We start from the raw sequence: 22,915 nt of genomic DNA on the forward strand, positions 1-22,915 counted from the left end.
GGAGAGAGCTAAATGGGGAGGAAGTAGATAGACAGTAACCAGATTCAATTGTCAAACACTAGTTCAATAAAACAAAATAAAGCAGAAAATAGTCTCTGTTTTCATATAGAGAAATATCGTAGAATAGATGTGTGATATTTAGTGTAGAATTTATGCATGAAGTACAGTCAAATCGGTGTATGTTATAATCTCAGCATTGTATAACAGACTTCTGAAGGTCTTTCCCCCAAAACTTTGTGTCTAACCTCTTTTGAGTTCTTTCTTCTGATTATCTGTAGACTATTATAATAATCTCAGGATAATAAACACAGAGTCAAAAGAGAGTGAAACTCTGTAAGAAAAATACTTGTTAAATTGTCATTAGTTAGTCACATCTTTAAATTGTGCAATTAGGAAGAAACTTCAACATAGAAAGATAGCTGACAAAAAACAAAAATACCAACTAAAAGTCCTTCATCCAAAACTTAGAATAAACACACAGCCATTGTTTAAGATCAGGATTTGTATTGGAAGCAGAATGTCTAGATGCTAGGGTAGGTTGGAAATTTGTGAAGGAGAGGGGAAAACAATGCAGGATGGATGCCTTGGTTCCTGTGTCCCACTATCACGTGGTAAACACAGAGCCGTCTGGGTGCTAAAGAAACAGAAATGTGGAATGCACGCCCTACCACAGGCATTTCACGGTCTGCTTCGTTGTGGCCTCTGCTTAATAAAATACAGCTGGGAAGGGACCTCCAAGACTGCAAATTCACATCCGTATTTCAAAAACTACGACACAGAGACCTAGGCGCTCCTCTTCTCTGTACCTTCTCTTCGTGCTTCTGGACACCAGAGAAAACGTCATTTCCCAGCACTTGCTGAGATGGAGGACAGCGCAGTTTCGAGGAACTTTCAGAGTCAGTTTTGCTGACGTTGTGTTTAAAAATTCATGGCTTCAGAACTGTAGCTCTGAGTCAGAAGTGCCATGGGGATTTCCAGCACTTTCTGTGGGAGAACGGCCAGGCCTCCAGTTCCCTCACTTGCAGGATGTTGACAAGCCTGAGTCCCAGAAGTGGGCACATTTTATAGTTCCAGGCGGAGCCTGAAGCTTTGGCCCAACAAGAGCCAAGCCATTCTGTCTTTACCAGTCAAACAGCCTGAGAAGTGAAAGGAATATGGGTTTACGAATATGTTGGAGACTTTAAATCCCGGCTCAGCTGCTCCGTGGGAGTGGCCTTAAGCACCAAAGACTGGCTGCCTATACAAGTTCCCTCTGTGAGGTCAAGAGAATAAAACCAGCTTCCCGGAGGATATTGAATTAAGAGTGAGACCTGGAACACAGGCAGACACATACTCCATAACCACTAAAACAGGACTACTAATGCTCAGTGTGTTTGCTCCCACAGATTTATGATTAACAGGTCCAACCCTTTGATAAAAAATGGCAGAGATGAGGATGTGGAGAGTCTTCAGTCGGTAAAGTACTCGTACAAGCTTGGAGACCTGAGTTTAGATCTCCCCAAACACGTGAAAGAGTTACGGCAGCATAAATGTCTAACCCCAGCACCGGGAGGTGGACATGGCTGCATTCCTGGGCACTGCTCGTCAGCTGCTCTAGGAATTGGTGAGCTCCGGGTTCAATGAGAAATGCTGTTTAGAAAGATCTGAAGTTCACCTCTGACTCCACATAGACTTATGTGCCTGTACCACATTTATATACCACAAACACTCATTAAAAAATGAAAAATGAAAAAATGTAATCCTTTTGATATTTCTTTACTTTTTCTTCTTCCTTTTCTTTTTCTTTAGAGAGAAAGACAGACTAAAGGAAAAGAGAGAGAGAGAGAGAGAGAGAGAGAAAGAACATAAAATTGGGAAGGCAGGGAGGTGAATAGATCTGGGGGAAGTCGGGGAGGAGAAAGAAGATGGTGAAAATAGATTGTATAAAAAATTGAAGCCAATAAATACAAAACAACAAAAACATAAACATGTCTCTCCATTCACTGCAACACAATTCACAACACACAGTTTACACAAACTGCAAAACATTGATCTTTTATTTAAAAAAAGAACTCTTGTGCATATCGCTTAAATGAATTTGGAGAACATTATAGATTAACTGCAAAAAGACAGAGACCAAAAGACAAACACTGCACAACAGCAAAGGTGTATAACATTTTAAACAGCTGTACGTAAAGAGACAGTAGAATGTCTAGGGACTAAAAGGTAGGGAAGTGGGAGATGGTGGCCCCAGAGTACAAACTTTCAGTTATAAAACAAGTACTTTCTGCCGGGCGGTGGTGGCGCACGCCTTTAATCCCAGCACTTGGGAGGCAGAGGCAGGTGGATCTCTGTGAGTTCGAGACCAGCCTGGTCTACAAGAGCTAGTCACAGGACAGGCTCCAAAACCACAGAGAAACCCTGTCTCGAAAAACCAAAAAAAAAAAAAAAAAAAAAAAACCAAGTACTTTCTATAAGTGTAATATATAACTTATTAGCAATATTTAATAATAGTGAATTATATATACTTAAACTTATTGTGGAAATTCTAAATACTATTAAATTAAAAATCTAAAGCATCATTATAAGGCAATGGACATGTTAATTAGCATGGTTGTCAAAATGATTACACAAATGTAGCATCATTGTGTGAAATAAAATATATGATGCTTTAAAATCATTTATTTATTTGTTTTACATATATGAGTGCTTGTCTGCATGTATGTATGTGCCACACATGAATAGCCTATAACCACAGACCAAAAGAGAGCCTAAGAACACACAGAATTGGAGTTACAGATGGTTATGAGATGCTATAAGGGTGCAAGAGCAGAACCCAAGTCCTCTGCAAGAACAGGAAGTGCTGTAACCACTGGTCTATCTTTCCATCCCTGAAACTAATTTATACTTTAAGAAAAAATTAAAATATAAAAGCAATCATAAATAGGAATAGTGGATAAAAAGAGCTGCCATGTGGATGTTCAGAACCAAACCTGGGTCATGTGTCAGAGCAGCCAACAATCTAAACTGCTAAGCCATCTCTCCAGCTCCCACATACATGTTTTTTTTTATTTATCAATCATAAATAAATGTGGAGGGTTATCTTAAAATGAATACCCATTTCCTCAAAGAATTAAAAAATATATATTTTATGGCTCAGGTAGAAAAGATTTGAAATTCTCGCACTATGAAAAGTCTAATAGTTTCCCTGAATGGTGGACACATTCTCTAGAGAAACACGCCATGCTCTCTCTGCTGACCCCTCAAGTCTTACTCAGTGACATTTGTGAGGCACCAGAATGCACACATACCAGAGTATATTTAGGACGCGGTCTATTTCTAGTCACACAAGTTTTGTTTCCTAAATAAGATTTCAGATTAACATTTTGGTTTGTTCCCCCAAATTTCAGCACTCCATATGGTTGAAGATGTGAGTCCCATCTTCTAACCAAGACCTTGTGTGAACTGTATCCAGTGCAGTCTTCAGACTGCTCATGGTGATAACCCACGGTGCTGGGGAATGCAGGCCATAGGAGGAAGCAGAAAGTAAGAGAGGCAGGTCCATTCCAAAGCTGAGATTCTGAGCTGCTTCCCAAATTCTCAAATGTGAGAAATGCCTTTAGCTTGATAAAACTGTTATAAATGATAGCACAGCACATACACACTCAGCTTATGCAATGCTATCTAAGATGGCAGTTATCCTGATTGGGACTCTGACGCCTATCATTGTGCTTCATTTTGTTGTTGTTGCTGTTGTTTTCGTACACTAGCAATATCATAATTGCAATTTTATCTTACCTAAGATAATCACTTACTAAGCTCCTGAGTCTAAATCGGAGTTGGGCTACATGCAAATTATGTTTATGTAACATAAAAATAAGCTCACCGGATAATGAGAGCCCATACTGCACTTCTCTGACTTGACGTCTCTACAGTCATAGGCTTAGTGATCAATTTTAATTATGCTCACCAAACAATTGCCATCCCTTCCCCAAATTCTAGACCTTCTATAACACCAATCATAACTTACATGCAAGGGAATTCAAAGAGCGAGTCATTGCTACTTACGTCAAATTAGTATAGGACAATAAAGTACACATGAGTAAGAAAATAAGCTACTTCAACAACTTTCTGTGCACTTGATTAGTTAACTCATGCAATGACTCTGTGTTTTCTAAAGATCAATGTTTCAGATTAGAAGCAGACATCTTAATAGTCCATTTTTTTAAAAGAAGAAACCATTTCTTATGGTACCATATATGAACATTCAGCTTCATCCAGTCACCTTTCAGATAAGTATTTTATGTGTCAATCTTATAAATAAAATTAGCCCGAAGATCCTGTAGTATTTCTGCTCCATAAACATAGTATTTTTCTGTTTCATCATTATTTGTTACAATTATTGATGGAGAGTATTTGTTCTTTGCCCATTTCTCGAGTGGTAGAGAGACAGGGCCCATACCTAAACAAAAAAGGTCATATAAGAAGGAACTATTTGTTTTAAAAGAGAAATCCTTCACAATTTGTTTTTCTGATGTATTTCTAATATTAAACTTATAATTTTTTCACATTTTCTTCGCTTTCCTACTCCCACACCTCTGACTGCTTCCACGTCAATTCCCTACCTCCAGCCAACCATGCCCTTCCGGAACATCCTTTGTTCCAAGGCTTGTCCTGAGAGCCCTGGGTCAGGCATCATGGTCTCCCTCGAGCTTTCCTAGCAAATTCAGCTGGCAGTGCAGCTGACAAGCCAGCGTTCTTACCATTTATTTTCGTTTCCTCCCATTCTGCTCATCACTCTCAATTAATTGATTCTTAATAGAAATGTTCTTAATACAATTAATAAAAGTTCTTAATAGAATATTTAAAAACCTCGCCTATCTGAAAATAAATTTGTGGAGGGAGTGGTGTTGAAGCTAGAGTTTTGGAATTGTAGTGAATCTTAGAATTTAAGAACAAGGCCCCCCAATCCTTCCACTTGAGATTCAATGCATAAAGAGGGTGAGAAACTGACTTTGAATACCAGAGTTAGGAAGTGGAAACAACGGATGTAGTGACATTGACACATGGAGCAAAGTTCTATCTATTAGAGCCCACAGCTACACTTTAAATGCCTATTAAGAGTGCCATACTTTATACACTTATTATTTTAGGTGCCTTAATTTGCAATAAAATGTTTATGTACTATATAGAATAAAACTATTGAACCATACACTGGAAACCAATATACCGACCATTATAAACATTAAACCAACAATAACACAAATACAAGTCCCACGTCTCTCCAAGGTGGCAGCCATGCCTCAGTGTGTTCATGGTGACCTGTATACCGGCATCAAAACCCGCCATGGTAGATGAACCCACAGCCTATATGTTTGCCTCCTTATACTCTGCAGAAGCATGGGCACGGGAGCTAGGAAAAATGCCCTGGGAAAAGGTGAACATCTTCTCCTTCCCTCCCGATACTCCACCCCCACCCCCTGAATTCAGGGATAATCTAAACATTTATTGGTCATCTAGTTCAGAGCTTCTAAATAATTTCAGAAGGGATAATATTTTTAGTTAAGGGTTTTGCACTGCTCTTCTCAACTCAGCTGAAGTTTTGGAAATAAAACCATGTTCTCTATAAACTGAATCACAGTCTCAGGACTGGGACATAGACAGGAGTATTTAGAAAATCAGTATGTTTCAGTAATAACCACGACACACCGTGAGACCTGAGGGTCTCTTGTTTAGAGACTGGAATGTTTGCCATTAGCTCAGCACCTGTTGGTTTTCTTTTTATCATCTACCCGAATCAGCATAATTCTTCAGTTCTATGTGATAGAAACTCCACTGAAAATAGCCTAGGCATGAAGGGAATATGCTTGGCACATCAGCTCAGGAGCAACCCAAACCCAGGTGTGAACAAAACTCCAGTGGATAGCCTCAGGAACTTAGATTTTTCTGGTCTTTTCTGACTCTCTCTCCCACTTGCTCTCCACTGTTCATTTCTCACCTTAACCTTCATGGTCAATTGTCCTCCATGGTCCCCTCAAGCATCTTGTTCCTCTCACTGCACTCACCAGCATCATGCTCTGACTGGAAGCTTACACATAGCCAGGCAATGGATGATGGATGGAGAGAAATGTACAAACCTGATGGGAGGTCTTACTTTAATGCAATGTCCACAAACATGGGACAATATTGAAGTCAGCCCAGAATCAGACAAACTTCATTAAATATCCTCCACTTGTCCACATTCTCTATTCCCTCAGAGTAGAGTTAATGGCTACTAGATGTTCAAAGGCCTACATCTTTATATCTTCTGGCACTTGGAGGAAAAGGAACTTTTCTAACAACAGCATTTTGTGAAGCATCCAAAGTAAATATTCAAAGGTCATGTGCTATCTATCTATCTATCTATCTATCTATCTATCTATTCATCTATTAGCCAATGACTTTGACCCTGAAGATATAATCTTGAGAAGAAATAGGGGATGTCATTTCAAGTGGTCCAGGGAAGGTGTGGCACCTGAGAGACCTGTCCTGAGCTGGCAACTGCCCCAATTTATTTCTACTTCCCTAGTTCAGAATCACTAAGACAGAACTGAATATAAAAGTTAATGTCTATACATTGTACTTCCAGAGAGAATACAAAGACATGTATCTCATAAATACTGAACATGTAAGACGTCCAATAAAGTAGGCTCATCCTTGAACTGAAATAAAACCTTCCATTTAAAACAGAAATTTGAGTCTCTCTTCTCTTTACTTCTCTCCTCCTACATTAACAGTTACTACTCTAAGAATTTTCCAATCTAGTCCCACTATTAATACTTCATTTTCTCAAACATCTATCCTAATAGCTCTATCCTGATAACATACCCTTTTCTGGGGGCTGTTTATGTCTCTGTAGATTTGGGTTCCTTATGACTTTTCTTGATGCATAGTCAGTAACTAACAATACACTCATACATTAGTCAGGCAATTAGTATTTGTTGCTCAGAATGAGAAGACTGAAGATTGAGAGAGATAAGGAATGGGATGGGAGTTCCTATGCTAATCAGCACCAATAGTCTCGGTTCTCCTTTCAATACAAAACCTTACCTTAGGAGATTGTGTGAATGGAACAAGTGCGCAAAGCTGGGGAATACAGACCATACATAAGCAATCTTAAATTCATAGTGTAGGGAAGTGTGAAGTTGGAAGACTCAATGTGTTGCCTGTGCTCCTAACTCAACTGTAAAGTTCTGAAAGACAGGCTCTAGAGTGCATTTGCTTTGCATTCTGCTCAGTATTTCCTACATTGTTGGAAATAAGTTTTGCCTACTTTCCATGTAGGCGAATCCATGGGATATTTTTAAACTCATCCATGACTCTCCACAACTGTCCTCAGAGTAAAATATCTTATTGAAAGCCTTACTTCCAGTTAGTAAAGGGGCTAGTATTCAAACCCCCATTTTCTATGGTGTGAGCACTCTGCTCTCATCCACTCTGACAATGGCTCTCTGGCTTATTCTGTACAAGTAAAAGTGGGGAAGTTCAAGTACTTCACCCTCTACTCCCTTTTAATAACACAAGTTTCATCCATCTTATATGTTATGTATAAAATGAGTTGCTAGTTGTTGTTCTTCTTGTTGTCGTTTCCCAGACAGGATATTGTGATGTATACAAGACTGACCTAAACTTTAGATCTTCTTGCCTCAGCTTCCTAAGGGCTGAAATTAGATGTGAGTGACACCTGTCAGCTTAATTTTGTAAATGGTCTTCTCATCACTAATCTGAATTCTGGGCTGTCTTGATTCCAAAGTGAATTCAATCATATCTGAGTTCTTGTTCCTGATTTTGACTTTCAAATATTCTTAGTCAATTCCATCAAAAAGCAGCAATAAAATACTCACTGTTTCTCCGAAACAGTTTTGCTCTCATCTTGAGGAACTAGGCATTTCTCCTGCTCCTCCATTTACTACAGGATCTGGAGCCTTGGGATTTTTGACGCACAGAATCCTGAAACTGTTGTTAAAAGCAGTCTAAAGAAATCTCCAACAACTGACTTCTCACTAACAAGTGGAGTCATGAGTCATGTTCCTGGAAGTAAACTATGTTTGCCAGCTTTATCAACATTTTTTAAAGTAACAATGACTTGTGTAAATTGTCCAAAGGTTTGGAAACCAAATTCTATTTGAGAACTAGGCTTTTCTATGATTGTATTGCTTGCCAATGAGTTACAAAGTGCCAGGTATTTCTCTAAACCCTGCAGCCATAGCAAGGAATAAAAAAAAACAAATTTTGATTCACATCAAATTTCAGACACAGTGGCTGGGTGGAAACAGGTATTAAATATTCATTTTGTGATGTGAATTTTGAAGTTCTGGGAAGAAGACAGTCAAATTTCCTAAGAGAGCTGGGAAAATCCCACAGACATAGACCATTGTTATGACTCAAGCAGTACAGACTGGGAGAGGCATAAAGAGACATGTGCAGTGTGCTGTCTGATAAAATTCACATTGCTAATATACGTGTGTTGGGGCCAGCTTAAAAATAGCAATGACCTTGTCTTTAAAAGTGGCTCATCAATCCAACTCCCTAATTTTTAGAGGAGAAAATTAAAGGTCATAGAAAGTGACAAGGGCCATCATGCCTTTTCCCCTCCTGTGAAAGTTTTACCACCGCTATTTCAGGAATAGCATTGCTCTCATTTTCCCTTCTCAGTAGGGATAAGTATTTCTGACCTGGCTATTCTGATAGCATCTCTGTGAAGGTTAGCAAACAGACACAGGAGAACAAAAGCGCTTCCTGTCAGAGGTCCTGCTTCAGCTAATCTTACAAAAGTGCCAGAGAGTCTGATATGAGTATGTTATGGTCACAGCCAAAATTCCTTCCTTTTAAGAGTGACCCTGTAACAAAACAATGCGTTCGCACATTTCCTTAACCTTTCATTAAGGGATAATTACCTGCTTTGAGGAGAGAGAGATTTGCAAATAAATGTATGCATATCTTAAATAAACATTTAAAAAGAAGAAAACGTTGATTCATTTGACAAATAAGAATAATTTTTCGGGATCAGACAACATAAGCAACACTATAAATTTATCACATGACTCAGAACACCCTATAGCTTTGAACATGGTTCTATAAGCTATTTCTTCCCATGATTTTAGCAATTAAATAACAATTCTGATGACCTCCAAGCAGGCACGGGCTTTGGGTTCTATTTGACTTCGTATGTGCATTGAGCTTTTCTCTTTAAGAAAGAGTAGAGGCCAAGCACAGAGTTTAAAAAAAAATTGTCTTCATTACTCCCAGTGAGGCAGACTGATGGCAATGACAGAATTGATCACCGCAGTGTCTAAAGAGATGGACTAACTATGTGAACATACTGAACGTATATAATATAGAGAGCAGATTTGTATACTCTCTCTTCCTCTCTCTCTCTCTCTCTCTCTCTATATATATATATATATATATATATATATATGTATGTATATATATGTATGTGTGTTTGTGTGTCCATTTATATGCACCACATACAAGACGAAACACAGTTTATACATGTCTTTTTTAAATAAAATATAATTAAAGGGATCTTTACATATCAATTTAATTTTATTTATCACATTTGGGGACAAATAATCTGCTATATGCTTCATCTCTGATAACCAAAAGAAAGTTATTTCTGGAGTTATGCTGTTGCTTGGACAGCCTTTAGACCTTTATGACTCTCCAGATGAAGCAACCACTGTTTGAATATGAAGTATAACAGCAGAACTTTAATGCACCACAATTCAATCATGTGATGAGAACAGCACTAGGAAGATATACCCTAGAGGGCAAGAAAGCTGAGGGGACACCATCGCAAATCTTCCATGTTTCTCCGGGAAATAACTACTTAAATTTCTTGTTTAATCAAGTAGTTGAACAGAACATTCAGTATAGCACAATTAGACACAGATGTATCTATCTGAGATTTCAAATGAGGAAATTCTGGGAAGCAATGAAAGACAAAGCACAGGTGACCTCTGACCCTTTGTTCCTTACAGAAGGGAAAAGACAGACCCAAGGAACGCTGTGAACTCAAGCATTCTGAACCTCTCTTTCTTTTGAACTGAAACGTCATCATGGCTACTCTTTGTACATGGCACTAGATTGCACAAAGGCCTGTCCGTGCACATTGCGATTGTACACTGAGCTTCGGGACTCTTTTTATTAGCGGAAACATCTCGTCCCGGAATAGGTTGGGAAAGCTGCAACCCTCCTGCCACTGACCTCAGAGTCCATCCACCTGCGGTGGGTTTCAACTGGAAGGCCTCTGCTTCTGTAGCCAGAAGAGTGGGCTACCCCAGAGGTCAAAGAAAAGAGACAAGTTCCACACGTGTCTATAGAAGATGTTCATTTAGTCCATTTCTGGACAAGGACAAGGATCACATTTGGATTCTCTCTCTTAGAAAGCCATAGCCGTTTTAAGTTTAAAGTATCTGCTCTGGTTAGGATTGTGGGTATTAGAGGCAAGCATTATTGCCTATGTGGATATCAGAGTTGCAAATGAGTTGGACAAAAGTCATTACCTTTCTTCAGCTGACTGATGATTTCATATGTTCTGAGAATATTGTTATCTTTTTGACACAATGCTCTACACCATATGGGACAACACACTGACAAGCAAAGAGGGTAGAAATAGTCTGAGATACATACATGCATGCATATGTGTTTGTGCATGCACACATGCAAACACACGAATGTATACTGCATGTATGGTGAAAGATGCAGCATGTATAAGTACAAAGTTACTTAGATAAAGCTATGAATTTTCTATACAATATGGTCCTGTGAATCTTTGCCCAGGTATAAAATGTCAGTAAAAATATGAAACAACATGAAAAGTCTATCACTCACCTCAAGGTATCCCATAGATATTGCATCAACTACTATGCTGTGCTTCATCAAGAAATAAGTGAACTGTCTACCACTTTCTCACTCAGTGTTTGAGGCCACTTTTCAAGGGCAATAGTAACTAGAGCGATGTCACATTCAACACTCGCACAGACTACTAAGGGAGGATGGTTAGGAGATGAGAGACGAAAAACTAAAACTGTCTTTAACAAATTTTCAGACGATGAAAAGATCCTTCTCCTTTGGCTCTAGGTTCCTTCAAGAGACAATATTGGAAACCAACGGGTTGTAAATCAAATTTCCAAAAGTTTTCAAAAGGTAAAATCGTGAATCTCAGCTTGGACATTCCCCCACGTTACAGATTCTAGAATCATGGGTCCTGTTCTCTGGTTCATCTGAATATGGAGCAGCCTCCATACACAGAGAACCCCAAATGCTCTGCTGAGCCAGAAAGGGGATGCAACAAGAAAAAAAGAGACCCACTCCTCCCATCTTACCCTACACATCTCAGCCACAAGGTCTAGTGTGAACAGGAAACTACAGGCTGCTTGCATCCTTTAGCAATATGCTGTTGGTTAAAAAAAATTTAACCCATATATGCATATGTTAGCCAGGTTTCTATTAGAAAGGCTTTCAAGTTGTATCAGGTCTTAATTTGTTCATTTTTCATAAAGGGAAAGTGCCTATGTCACGCAGTAGCAGTAAAAAGGAAGAGATAATGGCATAAAGGGAAGGGCTTAACACAAACACTGTGTGAGAGTGTGTATATGTGTGTGCGCGCTATTATGTGTCATGTATATGGTGTATACTTGTTAGTGTGGCTGTGTGCACTTATATGTGTGTGGAGGCCAAAGCTCACCAGAATCGTTGCTTTATTTTTGAGAAAAGTCTGTCACTGAACCTCAGATCCATAAATTTGGCTGGCGTAGTTGGCCAATGAGCCTCATGCGTCTTTCTGTCTCCACCCACTCCTCCCATTCCAACAGTGCTGGATTTCCAGGCTCACGTTGCTCTGCCTGACTTATGCAGGTGCTGGAGCTTTGAACTCAGCATATCAGATACTTTATTTACCACCTGAGATGTCTCCTCAGCTACTCCAACACTGTGACATAGAACCTCTCATGTTAACATCATATCTATGAACAGATGAAACTATACATTGGAAGCATTATTTAAATGAGACTTATTTTATGTCTGTATAAGACGAAGGATGTTCTCAGAAGAGTGTTGTAAGGAGTGGGCTGCGTCCCACTGCCCGGCTAGCTTAAACCCTGAAATAACCACACAGAAAACTGTATTAATTAAATTACTGCCTGGCCATTCACTCTAGCCTCCCACTGGCGAACACTCACATCTTGATCTAACCCATTTCTATTAATCTGTGTTCACCACGAGGTCATGGCTTACCGGGAAATATTTAGCACGTCTGACCTGGCAACTCCATGGCAGCTCTCTCTGACTCTGCCTTCTTCCTCCCAGCATTCAGTTCTCTTTTCCACACCTACCTAAGCTCTTCCCTATCAAAAGACCAAGGCAGTTTCTTTATTCAACCAATGAAAACAACACAAATACAGAAGGACCTCCTACACCAAAAGAGATGATTTAGTAAAATGCAATGTAATAAAGAAAACAAAGAATTTGCCTTATGTCTATTAGGCAAAATGTTTTTCCTGTTATCATTCTATTTCAGAAACAGTTATACAATATACCAACTCTAAAAGTGATGTCTAGCATCCAAAGTAGTTATTCCTTCACATCCTGTCCCCAAAGACTAGCATTACCAAAACACAGTTCAACAACACTTGGCCCTGGATGAATGTGATCAAGTAATAAGTCACTTGTTTTTTCAGGCTAAAATGGTTTGAGTCCTAAGTTACAGTCACTACAAAGCATTGCTTTTGCCAAGACAACTTTGGTTTTCAATGATAAAATCTGGTCTCTTTAGCATTCTATAACCATTTATATGCCCATGTTCTTAAATGTACTTAGTGGCAAACATTTATGAATGATCAGGTATGATTGCCAAAAACAGGCTTAACCTTGTCACAGAGAAATTCTATTTTGTTAAATAAATCATCTATTTATTTGGGCGGGGAATACGGCATAAAAATCTCGTACCTAAAACTGAAAATTAACTAGACAGTTTTTAAAACTGTAAATTTGCAAGATCAGGAATTTTAGGTGTTGGCTGCACTCCAGTTACTGTGCTTTTAAATAGGTCTATGCTGAAGAATAATCACTGCACTAATAAAGTCTCCTTTACAAACATCCTTGGCTCATAAGAATTTGCTTAAGGCACCTTCACATTTTAAATAAGAAGAAACAATCTGCATGGCTTTGAAAATCACTTTGTGTGATTTGTACATTGTGATGTTGTGACACCCTAAAAGATTCATCCTGGAAGACAACAACTGACTACATACTTAGTACTCAGTGCCCCACATTCCACTAGGTGCTTAATCCAGGAAAACTTGTAAATTTTTGTTCATTAACTATTTATGATGAAGTTGCAGGAAGAAATGACAATGAATTTAAATCATATTACAGCTATGCTTTTGTTAGAAATTCTATTAATTTTTACATTCAGCAATTACAGAATTAATTAATCCTTTTTACTTTTCTATAGACAAAAATATCCACTCCACATACTTCTGTGTTTAAAAAAAAAAGCCACGCCATAAAATGAGCACTTCAGCTATAAAATGCATCATGTAATTGATGTCCCTTTCTCTTATTCAGCAAGGTAGTTGCACAATTTTGTCCTTTACTTTTCACAGAACAGTAACCTGGAATAGTTTCAATGGGACTGTACGTTGGATGAAGCAGAGTGCCACTATCCTACAAGAAGCTGTCAATCCTTTCTCCACAGCATGGAGCCTGCTCCACTCTTACATTTAGAAAGACAAGCCTACACAAAATTCTCCACATGAATATTTTTAGCAATTTTCCTCACAAATGTCCAAAATTAGAAACCATTAAGATGTTCTTCAGTAGGTAGAAGAACCTGCTGTGCACATTCATATACATGAATATTAATGAGTGATAGAGAAGAGTAACCACTAGGACCTTGAATTCAGGTTGCTATGCTACATACATGATCATGCCGGAATAATCAAAGCTAAGAATACAAGGAAAAGGTCAATGATTCCAAACGGTTAGGGAGTTTAACCAGTAACCATGTACTTAAAAACTGATTTTTAAACTATCTATCCATGTGTATAAAAGTAAATCTATATCCCTCCCTTGCTCTCTACCTGCTCAAACATTAACTCCAAGTGGATCAAAGATCTTAATTAAAAATTTGAAACCTGAAAAAATACATGTAAGCAATATACTCATACACATAAAAAAATAGAAATAAATCTTGGAAATAAAGAGAAACAAAACACACACGTGCACAGGCATGTGCATTCCACATTATCTGGTTAGAGCTATCACTGAATATCTGATAATTTGACATAGAATTTGGGTTCTAGAAACATGAAGTTGCCTGGAAATTGGCATCACCGCAGATGACTATAAAAATTATATATTTACTAAAGAATAGAACCCAAAAACACATGATGGAGATACTAAGAACTTTAAAGAAATCCAGGAGAAAGGAGACCAAAGATGGAGTACTAACTGCCCACCCCCCTCCGAAAAGCTACACTTTTGCAGGAGGTCCTCCCACTCCTCCAGCCTATAGCTGCTGAGATACCAGCCCATTGGGGCGTGGTCTCTCTCCCTTTAAAAAAGCGGCCACTTCCCTCTCCTCTCTCTCCTCACTTCCTGCTCCTCAGGCGACTAGACTCCCTTCCTGGTTGCATAGAGGGCTGTTGTCTGGGACGGCGATCTGTAAGTTTTTTCCCCTTTAAATAAATACCACCCTATTAATCATAATTCCAAATTGGTGTGGCATTGTTTGTGACTTATGCCTTTACTACACTATCACTTGAGATGCCAGCTTGAGGTGACTGGAGTAACCAAAATCAAGGAAAGAAACCTAAATACTGAGAAACGAGCTTCTGGAGCTGTAGTCTGACCGGAGTTCAGCTACTGCCACCATTTAGAGGACAGTTAGGCTTGAATTTCACCATCTTTAATGCATAGCAGTTACTGTAACATCAGACCACAAGTCCAGTGGCTTACAAGAAAGAGAAATTTATCTCTCACTGCTCTGGAGGTTGGGAAGTTCAGGATCAAGGGGCTGACAGACTCAGTATCTTGTGAAGCCTTGCTTTCTGGTCAATAGACAGCTGTTTTCTTGCTATGGCTTACAGAGAAAGTCTCATATTTTGGTGATGCTATTAATTGAGTCGAATATATTACTGCTGGAAGGGTTAAAAATTATGTAATTACTTTGGACAAGTAACAGTTTTCCAAGTCCGTTTCCACCCTGAGAACTAGAGAGCAAAGGACCTGAAACATGTAAACTTCACTCTTGACTCTTTTCTCATCTGCCATTAGGAAATCCTGTTAATTCTATTGTCCAAAATATATGGTGATTCTAAGCATTTCCCGTCCTTCCTAGAGTGATAGCTCCACGTTACGCCACTGCTACCCTTCTTTTCTTCTCCCCGCTGCAGCACTGTGATGGCATCTGTGGTTGACAGTCTCACTAGTCATCATCTTCCTGGAAAGGAAAAGGAATCCCATCCCACCCCCTCAAAAATTCCAGGTGGCCTGAAAGCAGAGACATGCCCTCTAGTCTCAGCTACTAAAGTGGAAGGATCACTTCGTCCCAGCAGTCCAGACTAACCTGAGATCCAGTCTCAAAAAGAAACAGAGATGGAAAGGTGTGGGCGTGGGGCAGGGGATGAGGCAAAAGAATGGAAAACATCTGATAAACGGGCAAGAGCAATAACTGACCTCTGGCTTGCCCTGTTCTCCTCTAATCTTAGCCGTTTTGTGGGTAAACCATGTTCCTGTAAAACACTGTATTACAAGCATTCCAGACAAAATTGCTCACACGGTAAAAATTGAATATAACCACCCTATGTATACCATCTCCGTAGACATTAGTTGGTGATGAGGGACAATGCTGGTGGGCATTTTTAGCATGCCATGACTCTAAAATGTTTTTTTAATAAGGATGTGTATGCAGAAACTCTAACTATGAAGTAAAATGTGAAATAATTGCAGTACAGTCGGAAGGGTGCAAAGTTCTGTGAGCGTTACAAGAAAGGGTTGAGGGTGTGACTTAGAGGTGAGTGATTACCTAGCACATACAAGGCCCTGGGTCAGTTTTAACTCTGAAAAAAAATAACTAAAAAGAAAATAAGTTACTAAAGAAACTTCCAGAGATAACTCCATCAAAACTATAGAAATTGGAATGTTTTACTTTTTAAAGGAAGCTTTCCTTGTGGAGTAGCTCAGTGACAGAGTACTTGCCTGGCATGTCCAAGGCCCTGGATTTGACCTTCGAAGGCTTTTACGTGTATGCCTGCACACACACGAGAGAGAGAGAGAGAGAGAGAGAGAGAGAGAGAGAACTTTATTTTTCTTTATCAGTCTAGCACAAGCAAAATGAATTGTGATATGGCAGGGACTTAAAAGATCTTTAGTAGCGGAATAAATTGTAACTGAGGGAAGTTGCGTAACTATTACAACTTTATTATCCACAACATCCCAAAGGTGTGTGTATGTGTGTGTGTGTGTGTGTGTGAGAGAGAGAGAGAGAGAGAGAGAGAGAGAGTTACTGTCTCTATTCATTATCAATGGCCCCTAAGAATACCATACAGTGGGAAAGGCAAGAGTGTTTTCCTTCTATTTGTACATTTTCACTAATAGGTGTTCAAACATGATTATACACAAAACATTGAGAACCATCGTTTCTCTTTTACAGGTGACATCAGACAGGACTTTCCTATGGAAATAGAATAAATTGTCCAGACACAGAAAAGAAAAGCCATCAGACACGTGGGTCTTTCCGGAATATACTCATATCTTTCCATACTGAACTACAACCTATGAGCTGATCTAGAACGCAGTGCCTCACAGACCTGCATTAGTCTTCCTGGTGTGAAGGAACTGGCAACTGATGGAAGGCACATGATAGCAAATCATACTTAGTGAACAGAGAAAAACTGGCCTGTTCTCTGAACACCCTGAGGACAGCTTTCCTTGCTTTTTTACCTCCCCGTGGACCTCCTGAGTTCCGCATTGTCACCCAGTTACCCTCAGTGGTCTAGAATGAACTGGTTTGCTTTGACTGCCCGTGCCCTGCACGAAAATGGAGATTAGAAGAAAGAGCCTTGGCATCTATATTCCTAGAAGTGTGACCTAACTGACACGGTGTAGTCACAGGAGCCTGAAGTTAAAGACCTAATACCCTGAGCTCTGCAAGCTGTAGGCGTGTAGAAGACTACATAAAAGGAAAGGCAAGGTTCCAGAAAGTTCTCTGAAAAGTTACATGTGAGCAAATCCAAATACTATTACTTTAAATATTTTTCAACTGGTACTTCAAAAACTCCCACGGATATTTATTTGTATGAGGTACGATTGTGTCATTGTCCCCAAAACATTGATAGATATTTAATTAGTAATACTCTTCTCCTTAAATTAACCTATTTCGTTTTCAAAAGCCATGAAAACTGTGCATGAAAAAGATAAGGCACTAGTGGGAAAAACAACATAAATGGGAAGTGAATAATTTTATTCCCATTTCTCTGCTTCCACGTTTCCCCGCAGATAGTTACGCACTTCTGAGTTTTACTGTCACTACTATTTGTTGTCCTGAGAAAAATAAATAGAACGAAGGCATAAACACTATTAACACCTTTGTTTCTCACAAAAGTCCCATAATCACGATCGGTAGGTTCTGTTGTTTCTAATTTTCCAGGTAAGGTACAATTAGATAAACTGAGGCACTGAACAGCACCCACACTGCGCACCAGAATTTTCTTAAAACATTTCTCTCTGAACTAGATAAAATTCAAGAAGTATCTCTCCTTAAAATGCGGGGAATTCTGGGTCATGAAACATGCATGGGCCCAGGCAAAGGCCATCGCAGAATGCTTAACCAAACCTGAGAAGCCCGAGACTGCGCTGCGCAGCAAGTAAGGTTGGACAGAACATCTGTAACCTGGACGTGAGTACGTGCAGAGGTGCGTGCAGAGCCTTTGTAGGACACCCAGAGGCTCCCGGAGCAAGGTCTACCTGCACCCGCCATGCCGAAGGGACTCGGGTGCCCACGAGGTCGTGCGGCCGCGACCCCGCGCATGCGTGGCCATGTCAGCGTTGGAGTTTACCTGGTGCGCTGGGTGAGGAGGCGCAGGGCCAGGAGCAGCAGGGTGACGGTGAAGAGCAGGCCCGGGAGGGCGAATGGCTCCATCGAGCCTGCGTCTGGGGTCGCGGCTCCTTCCATCCAGACGCGCTGGCGGCTCTGCAGGGGGCGATGGCTTCTGCACGGTGCCCTGTCTTTCTCACCCGAGGTTCTGGCCTGCCCGCGGCGCCGAGCAGAATGTCACCGTGGTCCCTGAAGCTGAACTACAAAGTTAGTGGAGTCCCCTCCCCCCGCCTCCCCCTGACCCAAGCGCACCGCCTCTCACCGCCTCCCGCTCCAGCGGCAGGAACCCTGCCAAGGAAGAGGGAAAGGATTAGGATTTCCCCAGACGGAGCCACGAAGTCCTGGAGGAGGGGGGTTTTGTTTCTGAGTCAGCAGTGAGCCCACAGGAGGGACCCTGCCTTTTACCTCTCTTCACTCACCATCTTAGGGACTTGGCCCTGTGGCTTGGATCTTCCTAAACTGCCAGTGCACACTGCAGGTTGGGCTCCCCACCTCCTTCATCACCAACATCCTATCGTGCTTATACTGAGGTAAAGGGCATAATATATGCAAAGGCTCACACCATAGACTGGGATAAGGAGGCCAGGCCATCTTCTGGAAGGATTGCTGAGGTGCACAACTCAGCAAGAGGCCACAGGTAAAAGTAAGCAACACCACATTATACAAGGCAGAGAAAGAAGGCACTTGGAAAGTGTCTTCTAATGGGGTCAATAGGGGAGATATATCTATTTAGTAGATACTGGCTTTTGGCTGTCAAACCCTGCCTCAATATATAAAGTAAGACTGGCTGAGGAAGAGACCTGATGTTTTATCATATTGTATGCATGCATGCTTCTACCTCTGCTTAAAATATTTTTGTATATTAATACAATTTTAGGATATATTTATCATATTACAATGTATATTTCTACCTCTGATAAAGATACTTATACATTGTTTACATTTTGACGTCATTGTCCTCATTTGTACAGTTGTATAATATTGTATAATATTCTAATATGAAGTCTTAGTCTTTAAGTTATATAGGTATTAAGAATTATAGGACAATAGTCATCTATGTTTGTCATACTTATAGTTAGACTAATCAGGTTCTTTAGATATATAGAGATTGTATTCTGCATAAATAGGTAATCTTCAACCACTTCAAAGAGCCATACAATATGGCATTTAAATAACTTCTATTGAAGTGAGACACAATTGCTCCTGGCAGCACTGATCTATTCCAGAGAGAATGTTGAGCACCAAAGACACTCCACTAGGAGTTTGTTTTCTTCTTGGCACAATTGGCCTTTGGGCAAGGAGCTGCCCATTCCTCGACCACTGACAAGGTACATGGTATCCGGAAATTAATAAGCAGGACACAAGGAAAAAGACTGTCAAATCTTGCCAAGACAGGGTAAGACAGTTCTGAAAATTTTCCTGCCTCTGAAAATGGTCTGTCAGTTATTCTAGGCTTTAGCCAAAGTTGATTGCTTCAACGTTGGAAATGAGACTTTGGGTGATTGCCAAGGTAGCCTGTTGTCTCTGTCATTTGTTGTACATTTTTGGAAGTTGCTTGATTGCACTTCCTGCTTACTCAAGTAATATTATTTCCCTTCTCGGATCTTTGATGGGGTTGAATACTAGATAGTTGTAGTTACTTTCCTCTCATGACTTGGCCAAGTTATTTATTATACAAGACTTAAACTCATTAGAATAGGATAATTATTGAAACATTTATCACACGTTTCCTGCTTGATATATTTGTTCTTATAGCATATAATTTTGTATTAGACTTAGAACTCTCTTATTTAAACAAAAGGGGGAGCTGCTGTAGGAATTCCTACCACCAGTAGTCATTAAGTTACTGACGCACTGGGATGTGACCTCTTATACTATTTATGCCAATGTAATGTGCACTTCAGGCCTCTTTTCCGGGTGTGAGATTCAGTTTGCTGTTCTCCGTTTCAGCAGAAGATATTGATTTGTGAGTCTACCCCTAACTAAATAACCCTCCACTATTCTCACTTCTGAGCCAGTGTGGGATTTCTTTTAAGTGTCCACCTTCACTGATGTTAACTCCAGGATGAGCGCCCACACGAAACACAAATATAGACCCCATCCTTCCCCACCCCCACACACACACCTTTTTTCCTGAGTAATGACTATACAGCAGATATTTCACGTTCACTCCCAAAACTTGTGTTTGAGTTTTAGTAGTATTTAATAGAAAATATCAGGATATCAAGTTGTCCTGTGGACTCAGTTGATGAGTATTACCCTTCTAACTAAATCCTATTCTATATACTCTTAATCGTCTCTTCTGGACAAAACACAGTTTATGTCCTCACCCTGTCTCTGAACAATTGCTATTAACAACTTCAAAATTGTTTCCATGCCTCTCACCTTTTTACACAGACCTGCTTGTACCCTGTCCCAAACTCTGAAAGAAAGTGATAAATACTCCATGTGCAATGAAAAGTGTTAATCCCAAAGATTTGAGGAGAAAGATCACCAACCCCAACAAAATTAGTTAAATCAAGCTTTTTTATTCCTGTACAGGAGCTGCCTCCCCCTATGTTGGGTTTGAGAGGCAACATTGGACATAAGAAAGACAAGATTTTTATAGCTCAGGGTAGTGGGGTTTCCGAATGGGGGGGGTGTGTGCAAAATAGACAGAGTTATGGAAGTAGAATATTGCAAGGTGGCCATAATACTAAAGTTAGAACAAGATAGTCATAACCTTTTGAAACAATGGTAGGGTTTTAAGATAGTCATTACAGTTTTTTGGAACAAAGAAATGATTGCAAGGTGCTCATAAGGTAGTCATAATAATGGGTGGTCATAAGAACAGGTGTTCATATAACCTTTTGAAGCAAAGGCATGGTTGCTGTTTCCAGGCAGTATAGAGAACCATTTGTAGTTAAGGTTACAGGTGGGGCATAACTCAATCCTTGAGAAACAGAGATTAAATCATAGACAAGAATGAACCGAATTTGTCTTTACAACAAGATGGTTTTCAAGTGTAAGATGGAGTCAGGCAGTTCATCAGAACTCCTCCACAATTTGTCTCTTTGACACAAGTCACCTTGCTATGACTGTTCCCATGAAATTCATTCCTGGTCCATTTTGTCCTCACATTCCACACACCCACTCCTATGATTAAGAGTTCCTTCTACCTGAAAACAAAATGTGCTCTCTCCTCTAAATGTTCACATTACCTCTCCCATCAAGGTCCAGCTTCAGTTTTACTGTTTAAGGGGTTGTTGGTGATGTTTGATTGTTTATTTCTATTTCGTTTTTTGAGACTATGTCTTATCATCAACACAAGTTTGCTTGGAATTCCGTGTGTAGAGCAGGCTAGGCCCAAACTAGTGGTAATACTCCTGTCTCTGCTTTCTAAGTGCTAGGATTACAGATGGTTGCCTTGTTTAAATCCCTCTCTCCCTCATAAAATCATTCAAAAGTCTACTTTTGTTGTTAATCATTTCTTACAGTACACTGTTGCCACTTTCATCCCATCGAATTAATTTTCCATTCCATCTGCTATTTCTGTGTCTGTTTCTCTTTCTATAATAGGTGGATACTATACCAGAATCAAAAGAATCATTTTACCACAACTAAACACATCAAGGAACAAAATAGATACCAAATAATGCTTTCAATATTATTTGTTGTCTAGTCACAATTTACATTTCAAATGGAGAATGGATGGTTTTCATTTGTTAAATCTGAAAAACCTCATTTAATTCCAAGGTACAAAGAGCTATGAGAACTCTGTGATTATGGCCACCTGCCGGTTCCCTTCGGAAGCCAGCCACAATGATTTCAACATTGGTTTTCAGCGTTATCTTGTGTACTTTTGGATACTCTGATTAGACCATAATCAATAGCCAAATCTAAAGGAGTCATCATGGCTTGGCTTTAAGATCTGAGGTCTCCAAAAATGGAAATATCTTCAGAGTTAGGTGACAAACATATATTACCAGATCATTTTCACACCAACGAGTGGGTGGGGACAAGGAGAAGCAATAACTGAAGTAAAAACAGAGAGAGTCAATGGGAAGAGCAATACATTTGAGTCTCAGAAGAGCCATGGAAATCAGGGTGCTGTTCAGGTCTCGCTTATCTATCACATCACTATAATGGTACCGTAGTTTAGATATGGTTCATCATGAAGGGCCCATGTGCTAGAGACTTAGTCTTTAGTGTGACAGTAAGATCGTTGAGAAATGGGACATTGTGAGCTTGTGGCAAATGTAAACAAAATGTACTGTCTTTTCCATTAGAGGAAATGCTATTTAAAAATTGCATATGGACTCAGCATGTTTGTGTTTATGTTTTCTGTGTATGTTCGTGTGTGTGCACAATGACTAAGGTTGCGTATATTTATACAATTATATATATATATATATACAAAACAGTATTGTCTCTATAAACAACTGCTTCTATGTAGGATATATATGTATACATACACATACAAAACAACCAAAGAAAAAGGCTTTCAATTTGAGTTAGTGTGATGGACATGGGAGGGGTTGGAAGGAGGGGACACAGGGAGGTAAGAGAAAGGAGAAAGTGATGTAATTTTATTTTGATTTAAAATGTAAAAACACAAAAACAAAAACAGCAGAAATTCTTCCAGAGTCAGCTCTTTTGAAGTAAAAGATGCGTTTAAGGCATACTTCCTGGTAAACATTGCATTATGCTCTATGCTCATCATCTTAGGTTGCTGTAGCCACTCAGGTAAGACTGTGAGGCCAAGCTCTGATGCTCAAAATGAGGCACAGGTGCCTCTGGTTAGAAATAAAAACC

The 22,915-nt window shown here is 39.7% G+C and overlaps 1 protein-coding gene across 1 annotated transcript in view; it reads right to left on the reverse strand.

Moving 5' to 3' along the window:
- The window catches only part of LOC121458368 (cytochrome P450 7B1), a 165,140-nt gene extending 146,556 nt beyond the window's left edge, over nt 1-18,584 (reverse strand). The window contains exons 1-2 of the mRNA XM_041667606.1: nt 18,541-18,584; nt 18,084-18,316 (exon numbers count right to left, since the gene is read on the reverse strand). Of these exons, the coding sequence (XP_041523540.1) occupies nt 18,084-18,199 (116 nt within the window). The 5' untranslated portion in view covers nt 18,200-18,316; nt 18,541-18,584. The remainder of the gene's footprint in view (nt 1-18,083; nt 18,317-18,540) is intronic.
- Between the last annotated feature and the right edge of the window lie 4,331 nt (nt 18,585-22,915).

The sequence above is a fragment of the Microtus oregoni genome, unplaced genomic scaffold, assembly GCF_018167655.1.
Source record: "Microtus oregoni isolate MIOR12 unplaced genomic scaffold, Mior012 000017F_ref0000208, whole genome shotgun sequence".
Taxonomy (NCBI): Eukaryota; Metazoa; Chordata; class Mammalia; order Rodentia; family Cricetidae; genus Microtus; species Microtus oregoni.